This window comes from Canis aureus, chromosome 22, assembly GCF_053574225.1.
Source record: "Canis aureus isolate CA01 chromosome 22, VMU_Caureus_v.1.0, whole genome shotgun sequence".
Lineage (NCBI taxonomy): Eukaryota > Metazoa > Chordata > Mammalia > Carnivora > Canidae > Canis > Canis aureus.
Window position 1 is genome coordinate 41789231 of NC_135632.1, and position 27812 is coordinate 41817042.

The window sequence follows — 27812 nt, forward strand, 5'->3', positions numbered from 1 at the left end:
AATTGTCACCTCTTCACAGTATACATGCTTTGCTTTCTGAAGAGATGAACTTTAGTTGTAAGTATTTGTTTAGTGCCTTTTCTATGTGGAGAATTATTACACCGTTGATAGGTGGTATTTCAGTTAGACTTTGAAATGTAGGTAGGGTTGCATAGAAAAGGAGTAGATCTTCTAGGCAAGAATGGGGTAAGCAAAGGTGTGGAAGGGGCAGACTAGTGAACAGTAAACAGGCCAACTTATTTCCAGGGGATACCTGCGTGTGATAGTTACGTGAAGTGAGCTGGGGAGAGAATGTTTTTTCTCCTTTTTTTAAATTTAAATTTAAAATTTATTTATTTTTTTGTTTTTTTCTCTTAACCAGCTTATTTGTTCACCGATCCTAATTGAGTACATCTTACTATATCCACATAGTTTTAGTTTCTGGGGATATAATAATGACCAAGATAGGCACAGCCCTTATGGAACATAAGGCTGTCTGGTAGAGCCAAATATTTCAGAAATTACTATTTTTTAACTGAAGAAGTCTGTAAGTCCTGTAAATAGAAAGGTTTAGTTAAGTATAAATTAAATATTGAAGCCAACTTCCTTCAACAGTGTGCCTGTGTAATGTTCATAAACCTGCCACAGAACACATGTTCTTTCTGAAATGTTCTGTGTGTTTGCTATCCCTTGGCTTTTGAATTCCACAATTCACCCATTTAACTTTCTGAAGCTCAGTGTTTCTCAACATTTTATGATGTTGAGACACTATTTCCTATGGCTTATCCTAGTAACATCTCCCAGAACTCTTCTGATCACAGTTTTGAAATACTACTCAAGGGCTTTTCTGTTAAGATCAGGAACAAGAAAAAGATGCTCACCATCAAAACTTTTATGTAACTTTGCATTATGAGTATTAACAAATATAATAATTATAAGAATATTAAACTCTTAACTGTTCCATTAGATGCATATTGATGCATAATGAATTATCACACACTTAGTGGCTTAAATCAACATGTGCTTAGCTATGTAGGTTGGAAGTCTGACACAGTGTGACTGGGTTCTCTATTCAGGATCTCATGCCACTGAGGTCAGGTGTCTGCTGGTCTGAGTCCTTGCTTGAAGACTATGGGAGGAAGCTGCTTCTAGGCTCAGTCATGTTATTGGCAGAATCAGTTTCTTGTAGTCTGCATTAGTTTCTTGTAGTCTGCATCAGTAAGGCTGAATTACCACACACCGACTGGCTTAAAACAACAGAAATTTATTCTTTGACAGTTCAGGAGGTCAGAAGTTCAAAGTCTTGGCAGTGTTGGTTCCTTTGGGAGGCTCTGAGGGAAAAACCATGCCTCTCTTCTGGTTTCTGATGACTGCCTGCATTCTTGGGTTTATAGCAGTGTCCACCCCAATCTCTGTCTTCACATGGCCTTCTCTCCTGTGTCTGCCTCGAATTTGCCTGTAAGGACATCTGTCATTATGTTTAAGACCTACCCTAAATTATCCACATCTATGAAGCCTCTTCAAAATAAGGTCCCATTCACAGGTCTTGGGGGTTAGGACTTGGACATATATATCACTTGGGGCCATTATTCACCCCAGTACATAATTGTAGGTCCAAAGTTCCTGTTTCTGTGCCACCCTACATCCCATTAGGTGCCTACATATCTTTTCACGGGTCCCTCCATCTTTATATCAGACCTCCCTCATGCTTGCAACCTTTTTGAGTTCCTCTTCTGATACCAGCTTGAGAAAACTCTGCATGCTCAATTTGGTGGTGTTGGCACTTCGCAGTCTGCTTCTTGGGATTAGTATATACTTATAATGAAATCTTGGCTCTGTGGCACTTGGTGCACATGTTCTCACTTCTCCTCTCCTTGCCTCCTTCAGCTTCTCTTCCCTAAGGTAGTTGCAATACCACTAATATAACCAAGTTATCTGGATGATTCATGAGAAAAAGTTTTTTTCTGGAAGATAACCATATATACTCAGGAAATTGCTATGATTTCCTTCAGCAGAGAGACAAAATTTTCTTTGAAAGGTTCATACAGACGAGGCAATGTTTACTGGAACTTAAGTCCAGAGTGATTACATCAATTAAAATTGGCACCTCTCAAAAGTTAAATATCAAAGTCATTATCAATGAACTCGTAGTCTTGAAAGTAGTCTTCTCCTGACTGAATGTTTTTTTTTTGGAGACTTGTTTCATAAAGTGAGGGCATTTCTCTTTCCGTATTTAACCATAAGTGGGAACTAGATCCTTCACTTGGGAAAGACACCATTGCTTTCTTGGGAAAGAGGAAATTTTAACATTCATACAAAAGTAAATTATGTCATTTATACTAGATTGTACGACTATGCCTACAAAGTTTAAAGCCCTCCTGCCTTCCCTCTTTCCTTCATTTGTTCCTTCTTTCTTTCAACAAATATATATTGAGTGATCTCCATGTGCCAGGCACTGAGGATTATATGGTGAGCAAGACTGGATCCCTGCCCCTCAGTGCAATTACATTCTAGTGGGTGAGACAAAGCAGTAAGCAGATAAATATGTAAGGTGGATTCAGTTAATTATAAAACGTAAAACAGTGTCAGGGGTTAGAGAATGGTAGTAAGAGGGACATGGAAGGGGTTGATACAGGTAGGATAGTCCAGAAAGGCTTTACGGGAGGTCGTAAGCCATGGAGAAAATCTCTATAGGAATTTGCCTTTGCTAGGCTGGAATTACTTTGCCAACATGTATTTTAGTTTTCATATTTTCTTCTAGCCTTGTGTGTTTTGAAAAGAGATCATGCTGATATAAATGTGCTTACAGTGTTTTTATGACAATATGGCATTTGGCATTTCTCTCCTGGGGAAAATGAGCATTGCCTTTCTTCTTTATAATTCTCTTGTGACCTGTGCAATCATCAGGGCCATAATGACTTCATAAATTATTAAGGCTTTGTTTTTTAGAATCTCAGAGATGGCTATGTTTTTGACAAATTAGAATTATATTTTCTCTTAGAAATTGGAATTTGTAAGTGAATTCCATTAGTGGCAATACACCATAGAGATGTTTATCTGGCTTTGAAATAATATCCAGTAAAAGTCATGAGTTTGACTACCTGGCTTATATGTTGGTGGCTTAGAGGACATCCAGATGATTCTTTATTGCATCTTTGTACCCCTTAACCACAAATAGCCTATGTTAAAATAGACATGAACTTGGCATTCTCTGATGGAAATCAGGATAGACAGAGTATTTTGACTTTATCTTTTCCTTAGATAATTTTATTTTGCAGATAAATTTAAATCACAAATGTTTTTATATAGCAGAAGCATCATAATGTTTTACTTTGTTCCTTTTATTTGATCATTTTATGATTTGAGTGTCTATCTAAATTAGCACCTTTAAGTACAGATCACTCTTTCTTGTCCAATGTGTATCACTTTTCTGTTTTTTTAATTTATATGTATATTCCTGATCCCACAACACTTAATACTTATTGTGATTTTGTAAAGTAATTCAGCTTTTCATTTAGCTTTTCATTTAGGGATCTTCCTCATTATACTTCCCTCTAAAGTTCCTTGGGAGTTCTAGAATCCTTCTCTCCCTCCCCCCGACCCAAATTCTCAGAGCACACTCCATTGCGATGTAGAAATGTGCATTTGTGGCTAACTCCAAACAGAGTGGACCTCTTCAAGATATGGGCCTCTCGGGATCCCTGGGTGGTGCAGCGGTTTGGCGCCTGCCTTTGGCCCAGGGCGCGATCCTGGAGACCCGGGATCGAATCCCACATCGGGCTCCCGGTGCATGGAGCCTGCTTCTCCCTCTGCCTGTGTCTCTGCCTCTCTCTCTCTCTGTGACTATCATGAATAAATAAATAAAATCTTTAAAAAAAAAAAAAAAAAAGATATGGGCTTCTCCTTTCCCCCAGCAGAATAGATACTTCTTTCCACTTGGCCAGTTCTTTGCTCACTTCCCCAGAGTAGCTTCTACCAGTAACGCAGAGTTATTTTGATAGCCTGTTTCCACTTCCTGCTAGTTTACCTAACTGGGCACCAGTTTCACTAGGCACTTAGCAAGATAGGGAGGAGACCATCCCTTCGATTCCTGAATGTGTGGTTTTTAGAAGTTTTCTCTCATTTGGGATAGATGTGGATTGATTGACTATGAATGGTTTTTCCTGCCTGGGTTCTAGCTGTTTGGGACCTGGAAAAGACTCCTTATGTGGGAGGATTCTAGAAGGACAAGAGTGGTGGGGGGCGGGTTATGTTGTCCACGATCTCAGTCTGTATCCTGGCTCAGGGCACTTGGAATGTTCCTCTCCAGCTTCTGTCCATCAGAATGGACCAGTTCTTCCTCTGGTCACTCTCCTTCCAAACCTTTTCAGGAGTCTAGACTTATCACTGTTTTTTTTCCTGCCAAGTCACATTCAAAAGAGTGTGAGATCCAATTAGTATCAGCTCAGCTGCTTTATCTCTGTTCAGAAGACAAGCTTAATAAACCACAGCATTCTTCTGGCTAGTTCTCGCTGACCATTACAAACCTATCTTTGATGAAATGGAAGTATATTCAATATATTCAATATTAGTATTCTAAACATATCTATTATGAATCTTACCCTTTTTTTCAAGGGGGAGAAAAACATAATATTCTTTGGGAAAATCCTCATGCACAGGCTGGTACGGGCTTCATCTTTACCTCCCATTTCAAGGTCGGATAATCTCATCCCACAACATTTGAATTTTAGGCAGTTAAGCTTTCATCCGTGTGTTCTTTTTAAATGTAGGTTCTACACATTCCTGTTAATTCTATGTTAAAATATTTTGTATTTTCTCAGTCTTATTGAGATTGTCTATTACATTCCTAACCAGTTGTCCATATTTTTTCTTGTTCTTGACACAAGAAAAGTACAGATTACATAGGAAGCTGTTTAAAATTCTTTTTTTTTTTTTTTTGAAGCTGTTTAAAATTCATGTAGGTTTGGGGTCCTTTCCTCTGTGATTTAGCTAAGTCTGGGAATGGAGACAAGGGGTGCCCAGCATCTAGAGTGTGTGTGTATGTGTGACTTGTTGGAAGCCTCCCATCCTCACTTGAATAGAAAGTCTCTGGCTGATAGTTTCTGAATACTGGTAGGCAGCAGAAGAGTGCATCTTTCTCCTATCCAACTCAATGCCTCACTTTAAACTCAGAAGTGCCTCAGTTTCCCTCTTCAGGATGTGTGTCATGAAGAGTTAACTTAGCAAGTGCGGGATGTTTAAGCCCTACATTGTTACAAAGAGACTGGCCCTTAACCTTTTTCTGGGAGATAACTTCTGAGCCTTTGGAATATCCTGCCTGTTAAGAGAGTCTGTATACATGGGGCCTTGAGCCATGCTAGATACTTTATGCTAACAATGTGAATTTTGGTGGGGGCCTTGGGCCATGACATATCAGCTTGACCTCCGGAGGGGCTGGAGGCTCCACACAGACCCTTCCTGCCCATGTGCCTTACCCATAATGAAACTCTGGACACCGGTGCTCCAGGGAGCTTCCCTGGCTGGCAGTATTTACCTGTGTTGTCCACAGTGTTGCTTGGAGGGTAAGCTCTGTCCACATACCTCCGCTGGGAAAGGACAAATGACAGCTTGCTCCGAGTCCTGCCTGGACTCTGCCCTATGTGCCTTTCATATATGCTGATTTTCACTGTAACAAATCTTAATTGTTAGTGTAACAGCTTTTCTGTGAGTCTTTCTAGCAAACCACTAAATCGCCTTGGGTGCCCCAAACTTAGGATATGAGAGCTTTTTATTTTACAAGACTCTTATAGAAAGGAATAATGATATCTGTCTGATATGCTGAGTTGCTCATTTTTTAAAAAGAGTTCAAACTGGATGTTAAAATTTTATGACTACATTTTTATTACCTTTAAAGTTGTTTCCTTTTTTTTTTTATTCATAAGGTAAAATGTATTGTTTTCCTAAATTTGATTTTTTTTCATTCCTAAAATTAGGCTTAGGTTGTATTGTATTTTTTAACATGACATTCTCTTTGACTCATTAACATTTATGATCTTGTATATGAATGATGGGTATTTTGACTTTTATCTTTGTCATAAGTAGGCAAAACTCTTAATTGCTAAAATTTAAAAATGTTTTATGAGAAACCTTTCTAAAATATGGTGCTTCCTGCCTTCTTAAACAGAGCACTCTACCCAATTTAACATTTTCTTGACTCACTACCCCCATTTTGAGCATTATGGTATGTAATGGGCCCTGTGGTCCCATTGAGGTATGAACAGCTGCTGCTGCTCTGTTAAATGCTCCCCAGGCTTCTCTCTGTTTGGAGTTCTTGGGTTTGCTTCTTTTTTTTTTTCTTATGCCTTCAAGTCCCACTCTTTCTGTCATAGTCCCTCTCCTCCCTTTACTTGGCTCCTTTTTAATGGCTGTGGGATTAGAGGCTGCATAATTAAGCTTGTTATAGAATGATTTCCAAAATGGGAGTAAGTAGGCTCTGAGTAAGAGCCTGGGGCCCTATTCTCAAGATGAAAAGCATCCGCTTCATGTCATGGATTTTTAAATATACATTTTGGGTTTGGGGGGATATTTTACTCCCTTTTTAGTTGGTGATTGTTCTAGAGTTGAGTCATAAACTCAAATTCGTTTATCTGCTTGTGTGTCCATTTCTCTGTTTGTCCATTCCTTTGCCTGACAGTTGTTTCCTGAGCACCTCCATGGTGCTGTGTACTGGATAGCTGAACCTGAACAGGTTACAACATAGTCTGCCTCACAGGTCACATGGGGGGTGCAGTCTGAACTGTGTTGTGGAAAGTTTTAATAATAAAGACCTTTTATTTATTTATTTTTATTCTTTCTGGGAATTTTCTTTTTTAAAAAAAGGATTTTATTTATTTATTAGAGAGAGAGAGAGCGAGAGAGTGAGCACGAGCACACAAGCAGGGGGAGAGGCAGAGGGCGAGGAAGAAGCAGGTTCCCCGTGGAGCAGGGAGCCGGGTGCCGGCTGACCTGAGCAGAAGGCAGATGCTTAACCAATTGAGCCCCCAGGGGCCCCAGTGATTTTCGTTTCAGATTTTTAAGTTTTAATTAGAATAATACTGTGCAGAGAAGAGTTCATGGAGCAGGCCTGAGACTGCTCTCCTTAGAAAGGACTGCTTCCTGGGCTATTGGCTGGCCCTTGGCAGGCTGGCATCTTAGAACTTGGTGCCCAGAGTGTTTCCAGACTCCGTTTAACTGCTAAAGGGAGGTCAGGCTACCTGGGCTGTTGTGTAGACAGCAGGGTTGATGCTGAATGCCTGCTTTCTTCCTGGGAGGGGTTTTGATTCCTGTTAGAGGTTGCTGGTGTGTCCAGCCCCCAGTAAAAACCATGATCACTTGAGTCTCTCATAGGCAGAAACACCCCATGCATGCACTGCATTTTCATTGCTAGAGAAGATTGTGCTCTGTCTGACCTTGCTCGGGTGGAAGACAGCCTAAGGAAGCCTGTCCACCCCTCCTCCTTCATGATTCATCTGTATCTGGTGGGGTAGCTCTCCTGAGTCTCCACCATGAGCACCTCTCTGAACTTGAGGGTGCTCTTGGGGACCCTGCCACAAATGCCTAATTTTAATTGGTCTCTTACTATGCGTGCAGCCCAATACCCATCTTTTCCTGGATTGTCTTATTGAATCTTCCCCAAAACAGACCTCTGTGAGGCAGGTCAGTGTCCTCACTGCCATTGTCGGGTGAAGCTCTTTGAAGTTTCAGGACATGAAGCAGCCTGTGTGGGTCCTGTACCTTATACATTTATTTCAGTGTCTTTATGTTTGACCATATGGCATATTTCTTCTGTTGTTTGGAGGAAAGGTTCAGTGACAAAAACTGTTATTTTTTAAAATCACTTTATCCTTGCAGGTATGAGCACATCCTCACGGAGCCTGACCCAGTACCAGCATATGCTCTGAAGCTGCTAGTTGCCATGACTGAACACAACCCAACTTTTACCAGGTAGTGTAACTCCAGGTTTCTTTTTCTTGTCTTTCATCTATAAAATGAGTTTCATATATTCTAAAAATGTTAAAGATGATGAGATCCTGGGAGACCAAGGTTTGAGTTACCGAAGCAGTTCATTTGTCAAGGTTGGTGACTTGTGCGATCTCATGTTGATGCAATTTTGGGTCTCTATTTGTATCTCTTACTGGACTTTTTGTACTGTGAGACTCATGATTGCTTCAGAATGGTAAATTCTTTAAAGAGGAAAAAAAAAACCCTCACACACGTACTTTAAGAAATGTCAATTAGTGCTTCCTATTGTACTGAGCAGTTTATTAAATCTGTGTAATGTCTATAGACTTATTTTCTACCATTTTGTTAAGTTGACATAGTTTCATTTAGCAGAGGAGAGCTTTGGCCTCTATTGAAGTTACTATGTGTGATGATCCCAAATATCTTAGAACTAGTTCCTAGGATGCTGGCAATTGCTTTCAGGCAGGTGCAGGATAGTTTGTCAGAGAGAGAGCCCCAGGTCTACAGATGGGGCAAAGAGGAGGCCCTAGGAGAAAGCTAGTTTTAGTTGTTAGGTGATGTCTGAGAACCTTTGGGTTCAGATACCATCTGCAGGTGTAATGCACTTCTGTGGTTGGTCTTTAGGAAAGAACTAAGTCACACAGCCCCAAACCCCTTGTTTTTTCATCTGCTCTGCCACAGAAGGTCTTGCAGAATGATGAGCCACCAGCAGTATTACTAGGGAGCAGGAAAGTCTGTTTGTAGATACTCTCTGTATTTAGCTGGGCCAGGGCACAGAGGTGTGCCATGACTGAGGTACAGGGGTGCCGAGGTGCTCTTGGGCTTTGGGGCATCTGTAGTGCTGAGGCTGCTGTAGATTCCAGGCCTATTGCCTTCTGCTGTGAGTGGCCTCACTTATTTCCAGAGAGTGACATATAAATGCTACCCTGTACTCTCTGTGCCATGTTGCAAAAGAAATTGGGGACCATTTACCCTTCCTAGTTCTAAATCCTGTGTCTCTCTAGCCTTTTAAAAGTTTGACCAATGAGCTTTCTGCACTCATCACTCAATGGCACTGTTCTCTCTTCCTACAGAAGATATTTCATTCTAAAGAATGTATCTGTATTAGAAGTCAAATATAAATTCATACAATTACTTCTTTCCTGGAATTTTGATACCAGATGCCAATACTGTATACTGATGATATCCTCTCATTAGATTGGGTAGATTGCATTTACTTTTTTAATGTTGACTCTTGATCAGTCATGTTCATGTTTTCTAGTCTCTTTCTTCTTCTTGCCAACTCTCTATGAAATTCATCTGAATTGCCTCATACTGAGGGGAAGAACCTAGTGAAGTTGATGACCTATATATACAGTCTTTTTATTTTAAAAATGGATACACTTGGGAGACACTTTATTCTTTTTTAATGTTGACACGCAGAATTCAATAAACTAATTTTTTTATAAAGATTTTATTTATTAGAGAACGAGGGAAAACATGAGCACGGGGAGGGGCAGGAGGAGAAGCAGGTTCCCCGTTAAGCAGGATCCTTGGATCATGACCTGAACTGAAGGCAGACGCTTAACTGACTGAGCCACCCAGGCGCCCTTCAATGAACTAATTTTTAAAAATGTTTTTCCTTGCTTTAGTGTGACAAGTAACATCTGAATATATTGTGTGTGTATTACAATCCAGCAGTAAAATCAAGTGGTCCTCCAGGCTTCCTCATTTCCCTCCCACACTGCCATACACAGGTCTCTGTCCCAGGGGTAATACTTGCTGTTGCTTTGGTGTGTGTCTCTTCTGAATCTTTTCTGGCTGTTTAAATTCAATATGCATATACAGAAATAAACGGCTTTGCTTTCTGGCTGTTGACTTTTTAAAAAATCATATAGTATCACTATATTTTTCTGAAATTTGTCTTTTTATTTGTCAAAATTATTGGGAGATTTTTTTATATAAGTATTTATTCATACCTTTGGCAATATCTTTGCCAAAATGAGATTTCATTTTGCATTTACTATCTACTGATAACATTGAAACTTTTAATATTTATTTACTATATTTAATTTTAAAAGGTGCACAGCCTTCAATCTTCAGTTCTTCTTCAAAGTATCTCTTGTAGAGAAAAACTCCATATATATATATGCAAAGATTTCTACTTAGGCGAATAGTTTTTAAAATGAGAAAAATAATTTTTGAATTATATAATACAGTGTAACAGTTTGAATGGGCAAGATAAATTTGAGTACAAAGATATCCAAATAATTTTGTTAATTAAAATACTTTTGACTCTCCAGCACCCATTTAAAAAGCACCTCTGCTGTATGTAAGGTCTCTTTCTGGATTCATTCTTCTGTTCTCTTTGTTTTCTTTTCCTATGAAAGAGGCAAACAGTCTTGACAGAGGCTCCAGGGATCAAGAACAAAGCATTAAAAGCCTACTGCTGTCTCCCCAACCTCTCCCCACCCCATACTTTAAATGGGAAAGTCCTAGGCCCAGAGGCTGTAGCAACCTATGAGTAGCTTGCAAAGTCTACTCACACACCTTGGAGGAGGGATGAAGACGGAAAAGTTATATGTAATTAGACCTCAGAGTTTGTATTTATTTCTCTAGCTGGAGTTTAAAAAACAGTGTAACATTTTGGAATTGGCAATAGATTTCCTTGGAGGAAAAAATATAGATAGATAGATAGATAAACAGATACAGATATATCAAAAGATAGATACTGAGAAGTCTTATTCCTCCCTCTATCCATTCTATTTTTCCTTCACTTCCCCATGATCACAAATGGCTAACTACCTTTGTTTATGTAGTGCCCTACTATAAGCTAATGTGAATATGTACTTTTTCCAGTTCTCCCTTTTATGCCCAAGTAGCATATTATGTATGTTTTCCTGACCCTTGTTTTTTTCACTTAACCCCAACATTTGCTTCTGTAGCAATATATAGAGAGCTTATGTTTTACAGTTACAGAATCTTCCATTGTATGGATATACTATAATTTATCTAATTAGTGTCCAGTGGATAGACTTGAGTTCTAATCTTGTGATATTGCAAACAATGAATAATCTTCTGTATCATCTTGTATGTATGCTTGTACATCTTATGGGATGAATTCCTAAAAATGGATTTAGGTTTCAAAGGATAAATGCAGAGGATCCCTGGGTGGCGCAGCGGTTTGGCGCCTGCCTTTGGCCCAGGGCACGATCCTGGAGACCCAGGATCAAATCCTACGTCGGGCTCCCGGTGCATGGAGCCTGCTTCTCCCTCTGCCTGTGTCTCTGCCTCTCTCTCTCTCTGTGTGACTATCATAAATAAAACAAAACAAAACAAAACAAAAAAAACAAAGGATGAATGCATTTGAAGACTTTTTTTTAGATATGGCCAAATTTTCCAACATAGGGATTTTACCATCTTGCGTCTCCAAGAGACATGTTTGAGGATGCCTGTTTTCCTGCAGCTTTCCCATCAGAATTTGTCATTAAACTTTGGAATTTTTCCAGCATGATGAAATAGATTATTTCAGAGTAATTTTAATTCACATTTCTCTTATCATGAGTGAGGTTAACTAACTCATTTTATTGTTGGGGCATTTGTATTTTTTTCTGCTCACGCTCTTTGCCAACAGTTCCTTGGTCTTGGCAGTGTCACTCCTCAAACTGAATCACTTCCTACTTGGCTTTCCATTGAGCAAATAAACCATAGTCTGCTAATCCATTTTACTTTAAACAACTTTCCTATTTTTTTGCTGTCTTGAATGGTTTGGCAATAAGTTTTCCTTTGAATGTTCCTTGGTGAATCTGTACACGTCTTTTTTGGGCACCGATGCTGGAGTAGAAGTACTAGCTCATAGAGCTTGTGCTTGCCCAGATTGAGTAGATATTGCTGAGGAATTTTCCAGATTCATTGTACCAATTTGCATTCCTACTGGCATTGTTTGGTTGTCATATAAGCTTTAAAAATTTTTTTTAAAGTCAGTTTTATTGAGGAATAATTTACATAGGCTACAACTTATTCATTTTAGGTATACAGTTTTCTGAGTTTTGAGAAGTGTGTATAATTGTGCAACCACCACCTCTATCAAGATAGAGAATTTTCATCACACCAAAATGTTCTCTCATGCCCCTTTGAATGTTAGCTTTTACAGATTCTGTTTGCTTATATAGATTCTGTTTGCTTGGAGAAGGATATGACCAGATTGATTTTATATTTCATTTTAACTTTTAAAATTTATTTTTTAAGAGGTGCCTGGGTATAGCTCAGTTGGCTAAGTGTGACTCTTGGTTTCAGCTCAGGTCATGATCTCAGGGTTATGAGAGTGAGAAGATTGTCTCTATTCTTCCCCTCCCCCTACATGCATGTGTGCTGACTTGCATGCTCTCTCTCAAATAAATCTTAAAAAAAAAAGAAAAAAATATTTTTTAGGAGTTAATGAATAACATATTACAGATTTCAGTATTTGAAAGAGTACACAGAGAAAGGCATATTTTCACTCAAGGTGAAAGCCACTCTTACCTGTGTGTGTGTGTGTGGTTTTTCATAGAGTTGGTAGTAGTATGCTGAATGCACCATTCTGCACTTCTTTTTAAAAATACATACAACAGCTTATTGGGATATAATTCACATACCATCTGTACTTCTTTTTAACAGATACATAAGAATTGCATTTTATAAATACTCCATATTCATTTAACAAGTTCCATTTTGGTGAACATTTATGTTTTTCTAAACTTCTGATATCATAAAACAAAGCTATGATTAATGACATAGGCCATTCATTGCATGTGTGAATATATATGTGTAGAATAAGTAATGAAAAGTAGAATTACTTAATCAAAGGGTACATAAACCAGTGATTTCCAAATTTATCTGTACATTAGTGTCATCAGGGGAATCCTTTAAAAAAATCTAAAGACTGGCCACACCCCAGGCAAACTTAATAAAAATCTCCAGGGCTAGACACAGGCATAGTAATGTTAACCCTCTCCAAGTAATTACAGTATGCAGACAAGCTTGGGAACTACTAGTCTAACATTTGTATTTTGAAAAATGTTGTTCAATGCCCCCAATCTAGGTTGTGCCAGCTTATTCTCCACCAGCAGTGTATGAGAATATCTATTTGTGCCAAACCTTTACCACATTAATGTGTATCTGTGTTTGAAATTTGCCATTGTGTAGGTGAATATTGCCTCTTTGTTACTAATTTCTAGTTTTATTGCTTTGTGATTAGATAATATTTTTGTTTTTGCTAATTTTTATTTGATTCTATGGTCTAACATGTCAGTTTTTGTGAATGTATTATATTTAGTTGCTTACTGTAACTAAAACAAAGTTAGCTCTAGCCCTAAGAAGAGTGTTACCTATACTTTACTTTGACCTGTGTCTTAGAATGGTAACTCATTAACCTAGGAGGTTGTCCCGTCACCTGGTAGCAGTGACTTTTAGGCAAAATGCTGATCTTAAGTGTATATCAAGAGTAGAATGCCTTAATTTTCATATACAGATTTCTAGTAATATAAAATAAATCATTTATTATAAATCTAACTTCTTAGCTTCATCTGCATCATGTTCTTTGAAATATAGTCAGTGTAGCTTGCATATATAATTGACCCTTAACAATGTAGGAGTTAGAGGCATGGTCAAAACTCTGCATAACTTTTGACTCCCCTAAAACTTAAGTACTAGAAGCCTAGTATTGACTGGAGGTCTTATTGATAACATAAATTTTCGATCAACACATATTTTGTATGTTATATGTATTATATACATACATAAAGTAAGCTAGAGAAAAGAAAATGTTAAGAAGGTTGTAAGGAGAAGAGATGACATTTATAGTATTGTACTATATTTATTTTTTAAAAAATCCTTGTATAAGTAGACCCAAGCAGTTCAAACCAGTGTTGTTCTAGGGTCATCTGCATTAAGAGTTTAGAGTACCAAATAATAACCACTGGAACATTAAATCATTCTATGCCAAGTGCAACATTGTTTCATTGTTTTTTCTTATTTTGTAGGATTCTTAGTGGTAAAGAAGTCTTCAAAAACTTAGAGTACAATTGAGAATTTATTGTTCCTTCAAATAAGGGACAAGAGCATGATCAAATCTGCATTGTATCTGACCAGGATTTTTTTTTTTTTTTTTTTAAAGCACCACTGCCCTGGTAAATCTAGTTTCTTGGGTTTATAACAGAAAGGTAAATTGTTTCCCATGTTGTTCCAATTTTACTATCAGAAGGGATGTGTTAATTCCTCTGAGCTCTGCCCTTTTCTCTCTCAATTTTACAGTAGGTTGCACCAAACCGTTGCTCTTAGGGAGAACAGTAGTAACCAGAAGCTTGTTTTCATTAAGAGCTAATTAGCTTTCAGCAAATCTTCCTTAACAAACAAATTGAATTTTAACTTCTTGAGCTCTTTTGGAACAAAATTTACCTCTTATCTCGAATTGCAAAAGGTGGTTTCTATTGTGTATCTAAGAATTACCATTTTAGTTTGCTCAAAAAATGTTAGAGCTGTTTGTTTTATGACAAGATTCACAGAAATGCCTTTAGAAGAATAAAATTTTAGTGATCTCTTAAATGAAATTCATGGTGAATCCATGCTATAGCTTTCAGTGAAAAATACTCCTGCCTTTATAGTCACCATGCTTCAGCTGACTTCCCTCATTGGTTTTTGGTTCACTTATTCATCCATCCATCCATCCATCCAATCAGCAACTACTGAATGATACAGAAATAAGGGACCCTAAGGTTATAGGAGACCCTAAGGGAATTTAACTCAAATAGTTGTATGATTTTGGCCAAGTTTCTTAACCTGTTTGTACCTAAGTTCCCTCATCTGGAAAATAGGGTTAATATTAGCATCCAGTCCACAGAAAATGCTATGCAAGTATTCCCCTTCTTCCTCCTCCCCCTTCCCCTTTCTCCTTTTCATATGATTAATGGAAGAACTAGTAAAAGAAGTACTCCTAGAGAAGGTATCCTCCTTGAGAGTAGAAAGAAATGTTTCATGACGCTGATCAAAACCAGAGCTCCAATGCCCTACGAAGAATTGGGGGAAAAAATTTTAATAACAGAAACAAATTGCATGCCTTTTGATTTATATTCCTCTTTTTTTGTTTTTTAGATTTCATTTATATGAAGAGAGAGAGAGTGCACTAGTAGGGCAGAGGGGAGGGACAGAGGAGAGGAAGAAGCAGGCTCCCCGCTGAGCAGGGAGCTCAATTCAGGATTCAGGGCCTGGGGCTCAATCCCAGGACTCCAGGATCATGACCTGAGCAGAAGGCAGACATTTAACTGACTGAGCCACCAAGATGCCCCTAATTTATATTAATAAATTAAATAAATATATTTTTTTTGCCATATCTGATATATTTTAACTTAAATTTTATAGTTTGATAAAACTAAAAACCCCAATTATGAGAAATATCAGAGAGGTTTGAGAGGTTTCCCTGTAGTTAAAATAAGCCAGTTAGGTGTTTTGGCTCTTCTCAGTTAGCTGAATTTACCCAGCTAAATATTTCCTCTGATGAAATCTGTGAGTAAGATAACTATGTAATCAGTAACACTTTATTGTTAAAATGAGAATGAGTTGATTTCTCCAGAAATAATTGGCTGCTTCTCAAGTTGCCTATGGATATCAAAAAGCATCATCATGAGAAGCAAGTCAATCTGAGTCTTGGCAGCTCCCATTTCCATTCTAGGGTCACTCCTCTGTGGCTTTCCCATTTATTCTTTACTAGCACTCGCAGCATAAAACCCAGGGGTTTTGCAATAGGCACCGAGCCTTTGAGTGTCTATTTTTACCTTATCTTTCCTCCTTCGTGGACATAGCCCATTCCCCAGTGCTCCTAGCCACTTGTTGAAATTGGGTACATCTCTGCACTTCTTACAGAAGTATAGTCATTTCAGGGGATAGAGCAAATATAAAAGATTGAAAATACTGGGCAATTTTGAGTTTCCTCCTTTCATCAGCTCCTTAAACCAAAAACTTTATTTTCCTTTCTCTCCACCTCAATTTGGGATTAGAGTGCTGCACACTTGCGTAACACGCATATTGTTGGTCCTTAAATATTAGTTGAGAAGAATTTGGAAATTAAATGAAAATTACCCTAATGATCAACCTTGCTGGGATATTTTGTGTACTTCCACTGAGATGGTCCCTTTAACAGTTATAAGCATTGTTTTGCTCTTAGCACAGCATTTTACTTTTTTCAGGAAAATTCTTTTTCTTGAACCTCCAGTGGTTGGTAACTGTCTTTGAAAACTGTTAATAGAATAGCGCCTCACAATCAATCGAAGGCCATTTCTAGGTCAGAGTGGATGGTTTCAGTTTACTTTTTTGGTGTGACATTTACATTTAAGGAAAGCACTTAGAGTTTATTGTATACCTTTGCAAATAGTGCTTTCCTGATTGTGTATGGCAGAGGCCTACTCAATCTGAGAGGGAATTCAGTAAAGCTTTTGGTATTTTGCAAGATGTCCTTAGGTCTGTTGGAGAAAACTGGAGAAACAGGAGAAAACTGCCCTGGGAAAGATAGCTTGTTATACTCACAGATCCAAAGAGGAGGTGCGAACTGCACCAAAGGCAGCCCTGTGAAGAAGCAATAGGATTAGTCAAGAGGCAGGGGAAGTGACAGCAAAGTGTAGACAAGAGCCCTTATTGTAGTTTACAAATGAAGGAGGCGGGGAGCAAGTGTAGGCTTGACTAGTTTGAGTAATTTCACTGGATTGTGGGAGTGTAGGGGCTATCTCTGGTCACTTGGTACCTGGCCCCAGGGTGAATAGGGGCCAGCTCTGGTTCAGTACCTGGCCTTGGGGAACATCAGCTTGACCGGGAGTGGCCAGGGAGGCCATTGGGGTTATGGCTCTGGATTGGTTGATCTGCATAAGAAAGGAGAGCTTCAAGAAGAGTTGTTTGCTGTTTCTTGAGAATTAGTCAGCCCTGGGAAGGGCATTCCTTCCAGAATTGGCAAGACCTCAAGATGTGAAAAAAACAAAAATACAGAATAAAAAGGACATGATTAATACCCTGGGCTCAGGTCTTCGTTTTACACATGAGGAAACGAGGCCCCAGAGGGAATTTGTGTACTCCAAAGTTCAAGTCAATTTGAAGAAGATCAGATTTTGGATCAGACTTCCTGGTCCATTGTTCTTTGTACTATGCAGCAGAGCCACTTTTAAAAACAAACCCAAGTGAATATCACAGTGGACTTTGGAGTCTTATTTTTTTTTAAGTTTCATTGCATCACATTTATTGTAAGAGTGGTCCAGTACCTTAACACAGTCATCTTTATTGTCGTGTGGATCTATTAACAGCAAATGCATAATTCTCTGTTGTTTCCCTTCGCAATCATCACTAGGTGCTGGCACCATCTTTCTTTGATTTTTATCAATGTGGCAGCTCCTGGCACCATTCTGGTTAATAATATGATCCTGGTTCCTGGTTCAGTGGAACCTCTTCCTTCTCTTATCCTCCTAGGTTTGGGACACTCCTGTGCTGATGATTTTAAGCACATCAACGGAGTTGAAATCACTCTTTATTATGTTAATCATGCTATAATTCATAGCTGTATCTCCTATGTCGCAAATGTAGGTGTTTACATAAGCACTCATGGAGTAAGTATTAAATTAATTTTCTCATTCCACCCCTGCATTCTGATACTGATAGAGTTACAGAAGGGTATGAGCCTAAAACCTTAGGAACTGATTCAGGGCATTCTCTTTTCCTTAATGACGTGTGAGGAAAATCAACAGCAATTGAAATCTGTTTCGACATTGTGTTTTCAGAAAGGAAAAACTCTTAACAGGTTTTTTGCCTGCTACTGGTAGATGTATATATTTCTGCTTATTTTCTTCTATTATCTTGTTACTATCACAGAGCTTTTCCCTAAGTTCATGGTGAGCTGATAAACATTTCATTGCCTATCCTTACCATATGGTCTTCAGTTGGGTCCATTGAGATAGTTTGGCTCTCTCATCAGAAATAATCTTTGGGGGGGAGGGGGCAAGATGGCGGAGGAGTAGGGTCCAGAGTCACCTGTCCTCACCAAATTACCTAGATAACTTTCAAATCATCCTGAAAACCAACGAATTCAGCCTGAGATTTAAGAGAGAACAGCTGCAATGCAACAGTGAGAAGAGTTTGCGCTGCTATCAAGTACAACTTGTTTTTGGCCACTCTGCACTGAGCAAAATGACTAGAAGGAAAAACTCACCTCAAAAGAAAGAATCAGAAACAGACCTCTCTCCCACAGAGTTACAAAATTTGGAGTACAATTCAATGTCAGAAAGCCAAATCAGAAGCACAATTATAAAGCTACTGGTGGCTCTAGAAAAAAGCATAAAGGATTCAAGAGACTTCATAACTCTAGAATTTAGATCTAATCAGGCAGAAATTAAAAAATCAATTAAATGAGATGCAATCCAAACTAGAGGTCCTAACAATGAGGGTTAATGAGGTAGAAAAAAGAGCGGGTGACACAGAAGACAAGTTGATGGCAAGGAAGGAAACTGAGGAAAAAAGAGAAAAACAAAAGATCATGAGAAGAGGTTAAGGGAAATAAATGACAGCCTCAGAAGGAAAAATCTATGTTTAATTGGGGTTCCTGAGGGCGCCGAAAGGGACAGAGGTCCAGAATATGTATTTGAACAAATCATAGCTGAGAACTTCCCTAACATGGGAAGGGAAACAGGCATTCAGATCCAGGAGATAGAGAGGTTCCCCGCTAAAATCAATAAAAACTGTTCAACACTTCGACATTTAATAGTGAAACTTGCAAATTCCAAAGATAAAGAGAAGATCCTTAAAGCAGTAAGAAACAAGAAATCTCTAACTTTTATGGGGAGAAATAATAGATTAACAGCAGACCTCCCCACAGAGACCTGGCAGGCTAGAAAGGGTTGGCAGGATATATTTAGGGTCCTAAATGAGAAGAACATGAAGCCAATAATACATTATCCAGCAAGGCTCTCATTCAGAATAGAAGGAGAGATAAAGAGCTTCCAAGGTAGGCAAAAACGGAAAGAATATGTGACCACCAAGCCAGCTCTGCAAGAAATACTAAGGGGGATTCTGTAATAGAAAGAGGAAGTCCAAGGGAACAATCCACAAAAACAGGGACTGAATAGGTGTCATGATGACACTAAATTCATATCTTTCAATAGTAACTCTGAACGTGAATGGGCTTAATGACCTCATCAAAAGGTGCAGGGTTTCAGACTAGATAAAAAAGCAAGACCCATCTATTTGCTGTCTAAAGAGACTCATTTTAGACATAAGGACACCTACAACCTGAAAATAAAAGGTCAGAGAACCATTTACCATTCAAATGGTCCTCAAAAGAAAGCAGGAGTAGCCATCCTTATATCAGATAAACTAAAGTTTATCCCGAAGACTGTAGTGAGAGATGAAGAGGGACACTATATCATACTTAAAGGATCTATCCAACAAGAAGACCTAACAATCCTCAATATTTATGCCCCGAATGTGGGAGCTGTCAAGTTTACCAATCAATTAATAACCAAAGTTAAGACATACTTAGATAATAATACACTTATACTTGGTGACTTGAATGCAGCACTTTCTACAATTGACAGGTATTCTAAGCACAACATCTCCAAAGAAACAAGAGCTTTAAGTGATACCCTGGACCAGATGGATTTCACAGATATTTACAGTACTTTACATCCAAACGCAACTGAATACACATTATTCTCAAGTGCACATGGAACTTTCTCCATAATAGACCACATACTGGGTCACAAATCAGGTCTTAACCGATACCAAAAGATTGGGATCCTCGGCTGCATATTTTCAGACCATAATGCTTTGAAATAAGAACTAAATTACAAGAAGAAATTTGGAAGGATTTCAAGCACGTGGAGGTTAAGGACCATCCTGCTAAAAGATGAAAGGGTCAACCAGGAAATTAAGGAAGAATTAAAAAGATTCATGGAAACTAATGAGAATGTAGATATAACCATTAAAAATCTTTGGGATACAGCAAAGGCAGTCCGGAGGGGGAAATACATCACAATACAAGCATCCATCCAAAAACTGGAAAGAACTCAAATACAAAAGTTAACCTTGCACCTCAAGGAGCTGGAGAAGAAACAGCAAATAGATCCTACACCCAGCAGAAGAAGAGAGTTAATAAAGATTCGAGCAGAACTCAATGAAATCGAGACCAGAAGAACTGTGGAACAGATAACAAAACCAGGAGTTTGTTCTTTGAAAGAATTAATAAGATAGATAAACCATTAGCCAGCCTTATTAAAAAGAAGAGAGAAAAGACTCAAATTAATAAAATCATGAAAGAGAAAGGAGAGATCACCACCAACACCAAGGAAATACAAACAATTTTAAAAACATACTATGAGCAACTATACGCCAATAAATTAGGCAACCTAGAAGAAATGGACGCATTTCTGGAAAACCACAAACTACCAAAACTGGAACAGGAAGAAATAGAAAACCTGAACAGGCCAATAACCAGGGAGGAAATTGAAACAGTCATCAAAAACCTCTCAAGACACAAAATCCCAGGGCCAGCTGGCTTCCCAGGGGAATTCTATCAAACGATTAAGAAGAAACCATACCTATTCTACTAAAGCTGTTCCAAAAGATAGAAAGAGATGGAGTACTTCCAAACTCGTTCTATGAGGCCAGCATCACCTTAATTCCAAAACCAGACAAAGACCCCACCAAAAAGGAGAATTATAGACCAATATCCCTGATGAACATGGATGCAAAAATTCTCAACAAGATACTAGCCAATAGGATCCAACAACACATTAAGAAGATTATTCATCATGACCAAGTGGGATTTATCCCTGGGATGCAGGGTTGCTTCAACACTCGTAAAGCAATCAATGTGATTGATCATATCAGCAAAAGCAAAAACAAGAACCATATGATCCTCTCATTAGATGCAGAGAAAGCATTTGACAAAATACAGCATCCATTCCTGATCAAAACTCTTCAGAGTGTAGGGATAGAGGGAACATTCCTCAGCATCTTAAAAACCATCTATGGAAAGCTCACAGCAAATATCATTCTCCGTGGGGAAACACTGGGAGCCTTTCCCCTAAGATCAGGAACAAGACAGGGATGTCCACTCTCACCACTGCTATTCAACATAGTACTGGAAGTCCTAGCCTCAGCAATCAGGCAACAAAAAGAAATAAAAGGTATTCAAATTGGCAAAGAGGAAGTCAAACTCTCCCTCTTCGCAGATGACATGATACTGTACATAGAAAACCCAAAAGCCTCCATCCCAAGATTGCTGGAACTCATACAGCAATTCGGCAGTGTGGCAGGATACAAAATCACTGCCCAGAAGTCAGTGGCATTTCTATACACTAACAATGAGACTGAAGAAAGAGAAATTAAGGAGTCAATCCCATTGACAATTGCACCCAAAAGCATAAGATACCTAGGAATAAACCTCACCAAAGAGGTAAAGGATCTATACCCGAAAAACTACAGAATACTTTTGAAAGAAATTGAGGAAGACACAAAGAGATGGAAAAATATTCCATGCTCATGGATTGGCAGAATTAATATTGTGAAAATGTCAATGTTACCCAGGGCAATGTACACGTTTAATGCAATCCCTATCAAAATACCATCGACTTTCTTCAGAGAGTTAGAACAAATTAAGATTTGTATGGAATCAGAAAAGACCCTGAATAGCCAGGGGAATTTTAAAAAAGAAAACCATATCTGGGGGCATCACAATGCCAGATTTCAGGTTGTACTACAAAGCTGTGGTCATCAAGACAGTGTGGTACTGGCACAAAAACAGACACATAGATCAAATGGAACAGAATAGAGAATCCAGAAGTGGACCCTCAACTTTATGGTCAACTAATACTCGACAAAGGAGGAAAGACTATCCATACGAAAAAAGACAGTCTCTTCAATAAATGGTGCTGGGAAAATTGGACAGTTGCATGCAGAAGAATGAAACTGGACCATTCTCTTACACCATACACAAAGATAAACTCAAAATGGATGAAAGATCTAAATGTGAGACAAGATTCCATCAAAATCCTAGAGGAGAACTCCAGCAACATCCTTTTTGAACTTGGCCACAGCAACTTCTTGCAAGATACATCCATGAAGGCAAGAGAAACAAAAGCAAAAATGAACTATTGGGACTTCATCAAGATAAGAAGCTTTTACAAAGCAAAAGAAAAAGTCAATAAAACTGAAAGAAAACCTACAGAATGGGAGAAGATATTTGCAAATGATGTATCAGATAAAAGACTAGTATCCAAAATCTATAAAGAACTTATTAAAGTCAACAGCAAAGAAACAAACAATCCAATCATGAAATGAGCAAAGGCATAAACAGAAATTTCAGAGAGGAAGACATAGACATGGCCAAGAAGCCAATGAGAAAATGCTCTGCATCACTTGCCATCAGGGAAATACAAATCAAAACCACAATGAGATCCCACCTCACAACAGTGCGAATGGGGAAAATTAACAAGACAGGAAACCACAAATGTTGGAGAGGATGCGGAGAAAAGGGAACCCTCTTGAACTGTTGGTGGGGATGTGAACTGGTGCAGCCACTCTGGAAAACTTCGTGGAGTTTCCTCAAAGAGTTAAAAATAGAGCTGCCCTACGACCCAGCAATTGCACTGCTGGGGATTTACTCCAAAGATACAGATGCAGTGAAACGCCAGGACACCTGCACCCCGATGTTTAAACAGCAATGTCCACAATAGCCAAACTGGAAGGAGCCTCGGTGTCCATCGAAAGATGAATGGATAAAGAAGATGTGGTCTATGTATACAATGGAATATTCCTCAGCCATTAGAAACGACAAATACCCACCATTTGCTTCGACGTGGATGGAACTGGAGGGTATTATGCTGGGTGAAGTAAGTCAATCGGAGAAGGACAAACATTATATGGTCTCATTCATTTGGGGAATATAAAAAATAGTGAAAGGGAATCAAGGGGAAAGGAGAAAAAGTGAGTGGGAAATAGGGAGACAGAACATGAGAGACTCTTAACTCTCGGAAACGAACAAGGGGTGGTGGAAAGGGAGGTGGATGGGGGGTGGGGGTGACTGTGACGGGCACTGAGGGGGGCACTTGATGGGATGAGCACTGAGTGTTATGCTATATGTTGGCAAATTGAACTCCAATAAAAAAAAAAAAAAAGAAATAATCTTTGGGGCTCCTGGGTGGCTCAATTGGCTAAGTGTCTGCCAGGGTCCTAGGATTGAGCCCTGCATCTGGCTGCCTGCTCAGTGGGGAGTCTGCTTCTCCTTCTCCTTCTGCTCCCCCCCCCATCAAATAAATAAAATCTTACAAAACAAAACAAAACAAAAAACCCAAATTAATCTTCGAACTTTCTCATTGCCTATATGCTTGGTCATTTCAGTTTTTCTCTTTTGACTCCTGTGGGCTCAGTGATAGTTTATGGTGTAACAGGCAGTGGCTGGCTAAAAGTCCGACATGGTAATGTCTCTAGCCACATGGTGCCCAGGTTTGAGCCACTCACTGCATGTCATGTCAGAAGCCAGCATTTAGTTGTTTAGTCAGAGTGGCCCTTGGTATTTTGGGGGCTACAATCAACAATAATTCACAGTTCCTTCCTTCTGTGTCTAAATAGATGTTCAGGGATATCACCACCTTTAACAAAATGATACCTAACATTTTCCCCTGAAGTATTTCCTTACTTGCCCACAGGAAAATTCATTTGCTTCTTTTTGGTTCTCCACAGAAGCTCTTGAAGTTTTGCAGTTTATTTCTGTCATAGGATTATGGACCTTCAGAAGAGAGTCAGTTTTGATAGTTTTCTACCTGCAAGAAAAATTAATATTCTTCATTCATTCCTTGCATCACCCCACAAATAGTTGTGTTCACTGAGATAGAACAGACATTTCCCTGGTTTTCATGAAGATTATGATTTCATGGGGATCATAGACAATAAACAAGGAAATTGATTGAAAAAAACCTTAATTTTAGTTAGTGGTGCAAAGAACAGAAAGCAGCATTTGAGAATGGGGAGTGTGAGGTTGAGGCCAGCTATTTTTGAGCCGGTGCTCAGGGCTTCCCTGGGAAAATGGTAGAGTTGACTGGCTGCCTGAATGCTTGCGTCAGAAATAAAGCAGCAAGCCTCTGATTTTCAGGGACTCCCAGAGGAAGGGAATACTCACAATGTTTGATGCTCCTGTGAGTGTCTGTAAGATGAGGATGGAGAAGTAAACATTATTGTGGCAGTAGGAGTAACTTCCTTAGGGGTTATTTTCACTGGCATGTGGGGCAAAAGCTTGGTATAGTTCATTGAGGAGGGAATTATGAGGTGGTGCCTCAGTAATTCTGGAGAAAGTTTGGCTCTAAAGGAGAGCTGAAAATGGGGAGCTGGGAGGAGATAGGGCATTTCTTGTTTCTTTTTAGAATGAGCAATAGTTTAGAGACATTTCTATGTTGATGAGAATGATCTAGTACAGAGGTTGATTAACTACAGTTTATGGGCCGAATCCAGCCCACCTGCTTTTGTAAAGATAATATTATCAGAACACAACCACATGGATTTGCTTATTGTCTGTAGTTGCTTTTGCATTACAGTGGCACAGCTGAGTAGTTTTGAAAGAGATCATATGGCTTGCAAAGCCAAAGGTATTTACTTTCTGATCCTTTATTAGAAAAGTTGCCCAACTTAATCTTGGAGGAAGGCTAAAACCAATGAAGCAAGAGGGTAAGAAGTGGCTTGCTAGACTGACATCCTGTCTCCCAGGAGGTGTCCCCTGATAGACTGACATCCTGTCCCCTGCAGTGTTCCCTAATGGAGAAGTGTTGGAACCCCTGCATGCGTGGAAAGATCATTGAGCTGGGATGTTAGGAAGTGGTGTTGTGCCTTTGGGAAGCTTTTGTAAGTGAGACTTTTGAAGTGAAAGTTGCCATTAGGGCCCTAAAACTGTAGAAACTGGATGCGTGAGGATGGGATAAGAAAAGTGTTTGGAAGCAATGAAGTCAATGAATTGTGAGGTCAAGGTATTGCATTTCTATTTAGATAATTGGAAACTAGATCATAGATTCCCATTTGTAGAATATTTATGAAAACAATACTAACACTGTATGAAAGACTTGTTTATGCATTTCTGTTTGGGACTGTTATCATTTGTTATTATCCATTGTTTCCTATTATAAGACACATAGTAAAAATGGTATTTTGGTCACTGAAAAGTGGTGGTGATTGTGGTGATCATTATTTTTATGAGGTCCTCTTTTTATACTTGCCTTTAAAAATAAGTAATAATTATTTTCCCTGTGGAAAAAAGTATTACATTTTTCTTAATAAACCATTAAAGTATGTTCAGGATTACTGTTATTATTATTATTATTATTATTATTATTACTGTGTACCTAATTACTTCCTAATTACTGTTATTTTTAACCCTTTCAGATAAAACAGAGGGACTCACCTTTTTGGGGGTCTCCGTCTAGAACCCTTCTTAGAGAGGTAGGGCTTAGCCTGGGCATTCTAGGTTTTAGGGGTAGTGGTTTTTATGAGTTGAGGATTGTATAGGTTTTCGGAGCATTCCTACACATTCTCTTTGAACTCCTGCTTAAAGTGAGTGTCATTCAAGTTCCTTGCTACATATATACCTAGAATGTGGGTTAAATCTCAGGTGTGCCATGCCCTTGGTCATATCTTATCACCCACTCATTATTTGCACAGACTTAACACCTTTAGGGCCATACTTTGGGGCTGTGATTCTTCAGGTGTTTACTAGTGAAACTTGGTGGAGCCCTGGACAAGTGGGCAGTGCACTACAGCCCACACATCCCTAATCATCTTCTCATTTCCTCGCTGTCAACGGCCCTAGGCTTGCTGGACCTCCAGACAGAGCCAGCGACTGTTCTGCAAACTCTGGCCATTGTCAAGGCAACATGGAAGCATTGCAAAGATCATAGTGCTCAAGTACCATGGTTACTTGACTGCAGGAGGTCTAACCTGGGTTGTCAGGATGTGATGTAAATTCCAGTGCTAGATCATACACCTGAGCAGTTAAGTGTTGGGCTTAGTTCAGTGGCAGGCTCTTCAATTGTGTAGGAATTACTGAGAAATGACTTGAGTTGTATAGAGCAACCTTTCTGTGGGGTTTGTGCAGACATTGTTGTGTTTGTTAGTGAACAGTGAACTTTTCCAGCTAATTTAGTGGGGAGGTGAAAGCTCAAGATGGTCTATATGCCAGTAGAAGTGATGGTGCAGGGTGGGAGTGGCAGTGCCCATGAGTAGATGGCTGTTATGGTGGCATTGGGAAAAGCCAACCTTCACAAGCTCTCAAGGCCATTAGCCATCTAAGCATTGTTACCTTCAGTGCAATACTTGGTTTTCATGTACACTTTGGTGTGGCATCAAAGCAATCGACTTTATTTTCTCCCATTATCAACAGGTTTCCTTTTCTCCAGCCACCATCGGCATCGTTATCATCAGGATTTAAAAGGAATAGTCTTTAAATTACTTGTCTTTTCAATATCAGGCTAACATCTTTATTTTATAGGCTCATTAAGGAATGTGTAGAGATGACAGTTGAACCAATCTATATATAAAGATATATAGATATAAATATATATATTTATCTTTACTTGGTGGGAGTTTCCAGCTTTCCTTATTGGCTTCTTTGATTTTTGACTCATCAGTTAATGCCTTTTGGTTATTTTGTACTTGTAAAACAAATTTATTTTGCTTCCAATGGTGTTAAAATGTGCAGCATTGAGAACAGTGGCAAAGAGGGATGATACCGTTGTCTTTCTATAAAGCATTTCTATGGTGCCCTTACATTTTGTGTTTATATGGTTATTGGGTCTCTTTTTGATTCATACAGTTAATTTATAAGCCTTTATTTCTTTGGTTTTTACAGCTAGAAAATGGTATGATCATTGTACCTTCTAAAGTCTGAAAGAATAGATCCTTTGGTACCATTTGGCCGATTTTAGCATCAGAGTTCTTTTTTAATATTTGTACTCTCTTTTGGTGATTTACCAAGAAAATTTACCATTTCAGAAATAGTACAGTACTTTTGCTACAGACTCATTTTTGTTGTTGTTTATCTACTTTTGATAAAGCCATGCATTGTCTGTGAGCATATTGTGTAGACCTGTCACTGTCAACTCCATAGAACAAAGTGAAGCCCAATGGAATGGAATGTAACATGAAGCATAAAATACAGACTCCCAATTTATTTCTCATGTCTCAACACCATATCCTCCTCCTTATCAAGTCTTCTGATTTTGTGTGATAACAGTTATTGGTCAGAATATATTACAGTGTCTGCTGTCTGCTGTACAGACGGGGCCTCTGTGATATAATTAAAGAGCATGAGAGCTGCCAGACTAAACAGTGGTCTGAGTTTCAAATGTTCTGTGACTTTCCTGGCACAGTTTTATTACCATCTTGAACATGTGTTATCACTTAGGATTCCTTGCCATAGAGTATAACATTGGAAAAAAACCCCAGGCAGTGAAGGAGACTAACCATGGGTCTTCATTGAGGTAAATGCCTCTGAGACACTTCATACCCTCAAAATGTACTATTTTGTGTGTGTGTGTGTGTCTTCTGTCTACTTGCAGTTATAAATTCAACTGTTACAAAGTAAACAAAACCGTCAGCTTTTAGAGACAGACTTCATTAGTTATTTTGAAATTCTAAAGTAGGATAGTCCAAAGGGAAAATGGACAAAGGGTATGAAAAGGGCCTTCCTAACAATAAATATGAAAGAGAGTAACCCTAAATTAGTAATCAAGAAAATTCCATTAAGATAATAAAAAAGTCAAATTGGCAGTTTTTTTTTTTAACAGCACCTTGTTGAGAAGCTAGTGAAACTTAGTTTTATAAATTAG

At 38.8% G+C, this 27812-nt stretch overlaps 1 protein-coding gene across 6 annotated transcripts in view; it reads left to right on the forward strand.

Moving 5' to 3' along the window:
* ULK4 (unc-51 like kinase 4) overlaps nucleotides 1–27812 on the forward strand; it is a 591366-nt gene that overhangs the window by 259156 nt on the left and 304398 nt on the right. For all 6 annotated transcript variants that reach the window (XM_077865647.1, XM_077865651.1, XM_077865650.1 and 3 more), the window contains one exon: nucleotides 7849–7941. In XM_077865647.1, coding sequence (XP_077721773.1) covers nucleotides 7849–7941 — 93 coding nt within the window. The remainder of the gene's footprint in view (nucleotides 1–7848; nucleotides 7942–27812) is intronic.